The sequence below is a fragment of the Crocodylus siamensis genome, chromosome 6, assembly GCF_052110815.1.
Source record: "Crocodylus siamensis isolate JL-2025a chromosome 6, ASM5211081v1, whole genome shotgun sequence".
In the NCBI taxonomy this organism is placed as follows: Eukaryota; Metazoa; Chordata; order Crocodylia; family Crocodylidae; genus Crocodylus; species Crocodylus siamensis.
Window position 1 is genome coordinate 23,975,129 of NC_143400.1, and position 8,895 is coordinate 23,984,023.

Here is an 8,895-nt window from a genome sequence, read left to right on the forward strand (position 1 = left end):
GCGGGTGCCCCCCCAGATTCAGGAGGCACCAGTCGCTCATGCTCCTCCTCGCCCAACAACCCAACAAAATCATTGTCTACAAAAGGTTCAGCGTACTCAGAGGACACATCTACATGAGACATTTACTGTGCATTGGCCTAATAGCATGCCACGGCAAAAACCATGCTAATACCCCACTGTGCAGCGTTATTAGGCTAATGCCAGTAAGCATCACTAAATAACTGTGTGCCTGTGCTACTGTGCAGTAACTTCAGGTACTGCACATTTAGTTAGTCCTTTATTTAAAAAAGTCATAAACTAAATGTATCTAAGGTGCATTAATCAACATGTAGATGCACCCACTGTGCCAACCTCAACAAAAAAATAATTATTTAGAAAAACTAAGGGAGAAAAAATGTATTTTGTGGGGTGTCTTGATGAAACTTTCAATTATTGCAACGCGCACATCATCCCCCTCGGCACCAGCAGAACAGATCTCATCCTTCCCCCTCTCCTGTTACAGGGAAGGCACCAAATACAGCAGATCTCAGAGTCATTATCTAGAGCCCCTTTTGTTCAAATTGAAGGTTCTCATTCAGCATTTCATTGGCACAGCAAATTTATTGGCAGCAATGTGGAAATTGCAATAGCAAGGCATTGTCATAGTGGTTGGTGAATCCAATATCTGCAACCCTGTCACTTGTTATTTCACTCATCTCTAGATCCAGAAAAGAGATGGGAAGCGGCAGTTACAGGTTTGATAATCCACAGGAAAGCCTCTCTGCTTCTTATAGGAATTCAGCCCCTGTACGGCTGTTATGGGGATATTTGAATAAGATGCTTCACGGGTCCAGCATTATATTTCCCAAATGGAGGCACATTCCTGGAATCATCAGTGCTCTCCTCAGACTTCAGGATTAGACATTAGTCTTGAAATTATCAGATCCCTCCTTCCATTACTCTTCTCCACGCTCAGTCACCACACTTCTTTCGGCCTACTATTTCCTGCATGTTTTTTGGCCCACATAGACAACCCATCAGTGATGGAAATCAGCCATAGGAACAAATAATGCAAGGCTTTAAGGGGACAGGATATTATTTCCTGAGACAAGCTTTCTTTCTTGACAAGTACACATTTTCTCTGTCAAGTGCTGGAGCTCTCCAGTCTATTCTGCTTCTCCCAGGAGATTAATGGAGACTGATTTTTTTTTCCATTCACTCGTCCTGCCCCATTTGGACATAGGACTGACTTTGAAATCAACATGTATCTGTCCAGTCACTGAAGTTATCATCCCAGGGATGACAAAGCTCTGTTCAGTTGCTGTCTGAACTGCTATTCCAACTGACTGGAAAATGCAAGGTATTTCTAATGCTCATTACAGGCACTTATACACATGACGAAAATTGTTCTTTTGTGTGGCTTCACATTGTGTTCTCACATTTTACACGTAGGAGAGTTTTTGGCAATTTAAATGAGTTCCACCATCATAAACTAAACCCCATCCTGATGTAGTTTAGTTTGCAATAACACAACATGGAACAGTGCAGCCATTAATCTGCCACGTTGGTAACTACTTGACCTTCCTCAACCACGATCTGGAAGAAAGAAACAGGATTTAATTTCACTCACCCCTCAAAGTCAACCTGGTCACAGGTTCTGGCCCCTTGCCTGGAACTATTAAGAGCAAGTCTTCCTCACCCACCAATTTCAGGGCATAAAGCCCTGCTAGGAAGCCCTATGTGGTGTTTCTGGAGCATCCAATCAGAAACTCTAGGGCAGCCTTTTTAGATTTGAGTTAGTCTAATCAATACCACACCTAGACCTCTAGCGGCCCCCAGCAAACCTTTATAATTGGGCCCCCATTTGCCAGAGATAATGATTTCATAGACTTCATAGACATTTGGGCTGGAAGGGACCCCAGAGGATCATCAAGTCCAGCCTCCCGCCTCAGGGCAGGAAGTCAGCTGGGGTCATAGGATCCCAGCAAGATAAGCATCCAAATGTGTTTTGAAGGCGTTCAATCTGGGTGCTTGAACCGCCTCTGGCAGCAGTCTATTCCAAACCTTGGGGGCTCGGACAATAAAGAAGTTCTTCCTTATGTCCAGCCTGAAATGGTCACAGTGGAGTTTGTCATCCCTTAGGTCGCTGTGGTGAACAAACGTTCCCCCAGATCCTGGTGGTCACCCCTGGTAAACTTATAGGTGGCCACCAGATCACCCCTCAGCCTGCACTTTTCCAGGCTAAAGAGTCCCATGTCTCTCAGCCTGTCGTCGTAAGGTCTGTTTTCCTGACCTCTGATCATGCGCGTGGCTCTTCTCTGCACTCTCTCAAGCTTCTCCACATCCTTTTTCAATTGTGGAGCCCAAAACTGGACGCAGTACTCCAGCTGCGGCCTCACCAAGGCTGAGGACAAGGGGAGAATGACAACCCGGGATTTGCTTGAGAGCATCTATGGATGCAAGCCAGTGTTTTGCTCATTTTAACCAGCTGCAGCATCACACTGAAGGCTCATGCTCACCTTGTGGTCAACCATGACCCCCAAGTCCCTTACATCTGTAGTGCTAACCAGCGTAGCACTGCCGAGCCTATAAGCATGGTTGCAGGTTTTTCCTCCCAAGGTGGAGAACCCTGCGTTTTTTCGGTGTTGAACACCATCAGGTTCTCGTCCGCCCATTTCCTGAGCCTGTCCAGATCCACCTGGATCATCCTTCTGTCCTCAGGTGTGGACACGTTACCCGAGTTTGGTGTTGTTGGCGAACTTGGCCAGTCCACTTCTGACCCCAATGTCCACAGCATTGATGAAGAGGTTAAACAGTATAGGCCCTAGGACAGAGTCTTGTGGGACCCCACTGGTCACAGCACACCAAGACAATCGGCTCCCATCGACCACCACCCTCTGGGTCCGACCGCGGAGCCAGTTCCCAGCCAGCGTATCATGGTGACGTCAAGGCCACAGTTAGCCAGTTTAACCAAGAGGTGATCGTGGGATACCAGATCGAAGGCTTTTTTGAAGTCGAGGTATATGACATTGATCGGTCACCTGGTCATAAAAGGAAATGATACTGGTCAAGCAAGACCTACCCACAACAAACCCATGCTGGCTATCCCTCAGGATATTGCCTTCAGCTAGTCTGTTAAGGATGGCCTCCTTGATAATCTTTTCCAAGACTTTCCCTAGGATAGAGGTCAGGCTGATGGGCCTGTAGTTTGCTGGATCCACTTTCCTCCCTTTCTTGAAGATCAGCACCACATTGGCCTTCTTCCAATCATCGGGCACTTCACCAGAGTGCCAGGAGCTCATGAAGATCCGTGCCAGGGGCTGGGCTACAATGCTTGCCAGCTCTCTGAGTACCCTGGGGTGTAACCCCTTAGGGCCGGCTGACTTGAAGGTGTCCAGCCTCTCGAGCTGTTCCTTCACAAGGTCAGCTTCGATGGAAGGCAAGGTATCTCCCTCGATGGGGCCTCCCTGACCCACAGTGGGCAGGGCTGTCCCATGGAGCTGATGGAAAACTGATGCAAAGTACCCATTTAGCAAGTTGGCTTTTTCCTGGGCATCAGTTGTCAGCTGCCCCATCTGGTTCAGCAGGGGTCCAATGTTGCCCTTGCTTTTCCTCCAGCTCTCCACATATCTAAAAAAAGGACTTTTTCTTGCCCTTAATAGTTGTAGCTAGCTGGAGTTCAGTCACAGCCTTGGCTTCCCTGGTTCACTCTCTGCAGATCTGGACCAGAGCATTCTTCCTTAATAATAATAATAACCCTTTTTGGGTCCCCATCCAGGCCCTGGGCAGCTGCATGGTTCACCCATGCCTTTGTCTGGCCCTGGGTTTAATAAAAGATATCAGATCTACCCAAAGAACCTCCTCCATCTTTTTAGATTCAAGGCACTCTTCCATGGACTTAAGGTACCCCTTGTCCTCCCCACCACAGCAACGCTCCCCTTGCTAGACAACAAAGCCCTCCTGCTCCAGACTGCCCCCCATGGTGCATCACCCAGGATTCCTGAGAAAACAGGACAGGCCAGGGTAATGGAGTCTGGAGGAAAAGGCCTCCATGTTGCGGGGTATATGATCCCAGTCGCAGCAGGGGCTGGGTATACGGAGGATGGAGATGGATGATTCTTGGGACACAGGGAGGTTGAGATTGCAGCCTGGGACGGGCTGCCCAGAGGGGGGAACCTCCATCTCTGGATATTTTTTGGAGCAGATTGGACAGACCCTTGTCTGGTCTGGTTCAGATACCCAGAGTTGGAGGTTGGATGAGATGCAGCCGCTTGAGGGCCCAGCCAGCCCATAGTTTTACCCCTCAGGGTACCACAGTGCCCCTCCCTCCCCTGCTCCCATTTCCCCATCAAAGCGCCCCTGAATTTACTCTGCTTCTCCAGCCCCATCTATCCATGAGTTCCTGACAATGCCACCATCTCCAAGGCCTGCAACTCCAGCTGCTTTAATGTCCACAGAGGTCATAAGCTTTTCATCTTCTTCCCTCTGTTCTTGCCCCAGCTGGGACCAGCACTGTGCCAGGTGCTGTACAAATCCCCCAGTGCAAACAGGCCAGGATTGGGGCTGCGCCAGGTGCTACACAGACCTGTGGCAAAAGCAGAGTGGAATGTCTTCTTTGGGCTGTTTCAAGTGTGTGTGTTGATGTTGCCTAGTGGTTAGAGCATTGATTCTTCTTTCTCCCTGTGGAAGTTTGCCATAGCAGGGAGGACTGGGAGCCAGGACGCCTGGGCTCCTATCTTGGAGATGAGCTGGAGCTCATCCTTCAAGATGAGAGCCAGGCCACCTGGGTCCCATCTCCAGCTCTCCAAGGGTGGTGGGCGGTGGTTAGAACAAGGGGTGTCAGGAGCCAGGATGCCTGGGATCTATCACCACCTGGCTACAAAATTGTAAAAAAAACCTTTTTCTCCCTCTCTTTTAACCAAAAATTTGAGGGTTTGAGATATGTATGTGTGTGTATATATATATAAGCAGAAACCCAAGTTCCTGACCCTCTCAACATGTGGGAATGGAGATGCCCATGTTCCCAGAGCTGAAGCTGGCCCCTGGTCGATCTGTGGCATTGCCCAAGCAAGGCCTGGTCCTCTGCAGGTCCCCACTGTGTGATGTCATCACAGAGCCTTTGTCATCTCCACAGTAACCGTTGGAAACAAGACCTCCCACGGGGTGGGGGGGAGGAGATGAAGGCTCTGACATACAGGCAATGGCTTCCTCCGGCCGAGGCCCATCTGGCTCCTCACCTCAGAGCCAAGGCACACAACAGGGGTCCGGGGGTGGGGGATAGATTTGTGGGGAGGAAGGAAGCAGACCCCTCTCCAAATCCCATCACAGGCTCCCCTCCCACTCCTGCTCCCCCAATTCCTCACCCCCTCACCCCAGTCCCTTTCCTTCACTCTGTGCCTAAAGCCAGGATACCACCCTGGCATCCAACGGGGCAGGGGGCTGCAGAGTGGGAGTGAGGGGCACCAATGGGGAAGGGGGCTGCAGTTCAGGAGTGAGGGGCACCCACCAGGCTGGCAGCAGGGCAGGACAAGCACAAGCAGGGGCCACCCCCGAATTCTGGGGTACAGAGCCCTGTTGATGACACACTGGCCCCACCCTCTGCTGAACGTGGGGCCAAATTTGGCCCCTATAAAGGACTACCAGCTTGCCCCCCAGCAGGGAGCCATCACAGTGGCCCTCACAGGCATCTGGCATGGGGGTAAGCAGTTGCCCACCCACCCCTTTACCCCAGGATAATCCGTGCTATGTGTCCACACCCCTCAGGTGGTGACAGAGGGAGCCCAGCCCTGCCTGGCCACCCCCCTCTCGACTCACTGGAGCCCTTGGGAGCACAGATGGTGCCAGGTGCCTTCCCGGACATCTATGATGGGGACGCCCGGCAGTGGGAAGCACATTTCCGGGGCATCCAGCAGGCCTACCAGGAGCTGGGCAAAACCGAGGACTTTGCCATCCGCGTGCTGACTGAGGACTTCACGCTGCCCTTCCCCTTCGCCTGGCCGCCCGCCTCACCCCCCGACTGCGCCAGCTGCAGTTTCTTCCTGCGCCCAGGCTGCCCTGTGCCTCGCTTCCTCCAGCCCCTGCACACCACTGCCCAGGCCTTTGTCAAGAAGCGCCAGCTGGAGGAGCTGGCATTCCGCTATGCCCGCCAGGCTGGCACCGCCACAGGGGCTCGCACAACACCCACCAGCCCCAGGGAGCCAACCGACAGGCAGGGCCCTGCGCAGCCCCACTGCAGCCCCCAGTGATGTTCCAGCTGTGCAGGAACCCCAGCCCCTTCTGCTCCAGATGTTTCTAATACCCACCCTTGCCCACCTTGCTGCTCCAGGGCTTCCCAATCCCCCAGTCCTGCTTGTAGTCACCTGCTAGACGTTTCTACAGCTGCCTTCATGCTTCAGATGTTTGTATCTCCCCCTCTTGATGTACCAGACACCCATCACCTGTCCAGATGTTCAGGGCCAAATGCCAAGGTGCCGGCCCTACCTACCTGCATGTTCCAGATGTGGGTGGGCTGAGCATGGCCATCACAGCCCTCCAGATGTGCATCATGTCCTGGCCAGCTCACCCATAGACTCCAGATGTTTGTGGGCCATTAAATGCTCCAGGTGTTTCTGAATCCTGGCCTTTATGTTCCAGATGTTTCTAATGTCCCATCCTCCCTGCCTCACTATTCCAGATGTTTGGGACCCTCACTTGAGACGTGGATGAGGGCCAGCTGTGTCCCACAAAACGCTCCAGGTGTTTCTACAGTCCAACACTGCCTGTCTGTGTTCCAAACATTTGGGAACCTGAAGCCAAGTGCAGATAAGGGCCAGCTGTGTCCTCATCACGCTCCAGATGTTTATCGCCTTTCAGCTGTAGGGGCCTTCATGCTCAGGATGTTTGTGGAACATTCCCAACACTCCTGATAATCCAGATGCACACCCCCAGCACCACCCTTTGGGATGCTCCAGATGTTCATTGCATCCTGCAGTGCTCCCCACCATACTCCAGATGTATACGAGCTCCAGGTTCACCTGCCTTTGGGTCCCAGATGTTCAGTGATCCCAGCCTAGCCTTGCCAGTGGTTCCAGATGTTCATGGTAAGTCAGAGGCTCCAGTTGGGACTCCTCCACCCCCATCCAGATGTTGGCCAGGAATCCAGGCCTGCCAGATGCAAAACAGTTGGATGCCACAGGAGGGAAGGGGGGGTATGTGTGTGTGCGTGTCCCACCCCAGCCTAGGAAATACCCCCCTGCAGCCTAAGAAATTCCCTCCCCCACCTCCTGGGCCTAGTAAATGCCCTATCAAAGCCTAAGAAATGCCCCCCCCAGTCTAAAAAATTACCCCCTAGAGCAACAAAGCATTTTGAGGCCAGTCATTTTGTTTTGGGGTCTTTTGTTTTTTGGGGTGTTCTGTTTTTGGGGGCGGGCTGTTCTTTCCCCCCCTACAGAACATTTAGGTCTCATAAAAAACATTTCTCCCTTTTTGAAGCCCAAGTTCATTGCACAAGAAGCTGGTGTCTCTATAAAAAAGGGGGCTCGTCAAATGATTTCTTTGGGGGCTTTAACAGAAATCAGGGGGGTACTTTAAAATGCATTTAAATAACATTTAAATTCATTCAAATTTCCTATTTTATTTCCTCTAGATGGAGATACTTACCAAAAAAACTCGCCAACCCCACAATTGGGGGTGGGGGGGGAGTTACAGGAACCTAGGTGCAACAACCCATCTGGGCCATATTCTTGCAAAAGAGGGTTTTTGACACAAAAAGAAGGGGTTTTTCCCCTATGGAAAACCAGGTTTTTTATAAAAAGCTTTTGTCTTTTCTAGGACAGAAAATGAGGATTTGAACCAGAGAAAATCGTTGTTTTCCACCGTAAATTCGGGTGAATAAGTTTTTGTTTTGTTTGGCAGGAAGGGCGGGGGCATCAGTCCCGTGCCGGGCACCCGGCTTCCGCCCGACCCCTGCACCAGCACCCGTCCCTGGCCCCAGGCCGGGGGAGACCCAGGGCCGCCCCGCACCGCCGCCCCCGGGTCACTAGGGGGCGGGGGCAAGTAGCCCCGCCACGCTCCATCCGGGGCTTCCCGGCTGCCACCCCCCAGCTCCCACGTCCCATTGGAATCCCCCCGCCCCCCGCCCAGTGTCGCAACGTTCTATCCGGTGCCGGCGCCACGCGAGGCCACCGGTCGCAGCTCCCACCCCCGGTCTTCCAACGGCGGGGGCAAGGGATTCAGATCCCACCCGCGGGCTTCTCTGCGGTGCCCCCCCTCCCCCATTCGCGAGTGACACGCGACTCCCCCCGCCCACGTCCTCTTGTCCTGCGCCATTGCTGTGCAGGTCCAGGCCGGGGGGCGGGGGGTCCGGAATTACCCTTCCTGCCCCGCCGGACTGTCTCAACTGCCCAAGGTTCTCTAACCCCGCCCCCTTCCTCCGGGAGCGGCAAACCTTTCCCCTTCGACACCACCGAGACGGTTTTAACGTTCTAATCCCGCCCCGGACTGTCCCAAAATTCCATCCGCTCGTCCCAACATTCTAATCCCGCCCCCTCGGGATGGTCCCAACGTTCAGGATTGTCCCAATTTTCCAGCCACTCGTCCCAAAGTTCTAATCCCGCCCCGCCGGGATTGTCCCAACGTTCCAACCCGCCCCCCCGCATTGTCCCAACGTTCCATCCGCTCGTCCCAACACTAATCCCGCCCCCACCGGGACTGTCCCAACGTTCCATCTTCTCGTCTCAACGTTCCAACCTCCCCCGGGACAGTCCCAACATTCTAATCCCGCCCCCCCCCCGACCTGTCCCCACGTCCCATTCCCGCCGCCCCGGGCTCGCCCCCCCGCCCGCGCCGCCATTGTTGCAACGTTCCATCCGGTGCTCGCGGCGGCGGCTGCTGGGCGCTTCCTCCCCCCCCCGCCCCACCCTCCTCTTCCTCCTCCCT

At 53.3% G+C, this 8,895-nt stretch overlaps 1 protein-coding gene and 1 long non-coding RNA gene across 3 annotated transcripts; one reads left to right on the forward strand and one right to left on the reverse strand.

The window, feature by feature from the left end:
- Window positions 1-345: 345 nt before the first annotated feature.
- On the reverse strand, window positions 346-8,781 carry LOC149861713 (uncharacterized). Of its 2 annotated transcripts, none has more exons than XR_016443359.1 (3): window positions 7,618-8,781; window positions 6,464-7,122; window positions 346-3,020 (listed from the first exon to the last, which is right to left on the reverse strand). It is a non-coding gene; the product is annotated as an uncharacterized LOC149861713 (long non-coding RNA). The 2 variants fall into 2 exon arrangements; XR_016443358.1 differs by having other exon boundaries at window positions 368-1,575.
- C6H8orf90 (chromosome 6 C8orf90 homolog) lies at window positions 3,020-6,305 on the forward strand. The gene has a single exon (XM_090056121.1). It carries the CDS (start codon window positions 5,724-5,726, stop codon window positions 6,222-6,224), a length of 501 nt encoding a protein of 166 aa, XP_089912247.1. The 5' UTR covers window positions 3,020-5,723; the 3' UTR covers window positions 6,225-6,305.
- Window positions 8,782-8,895: the final 114 nt, after the last annotated feature.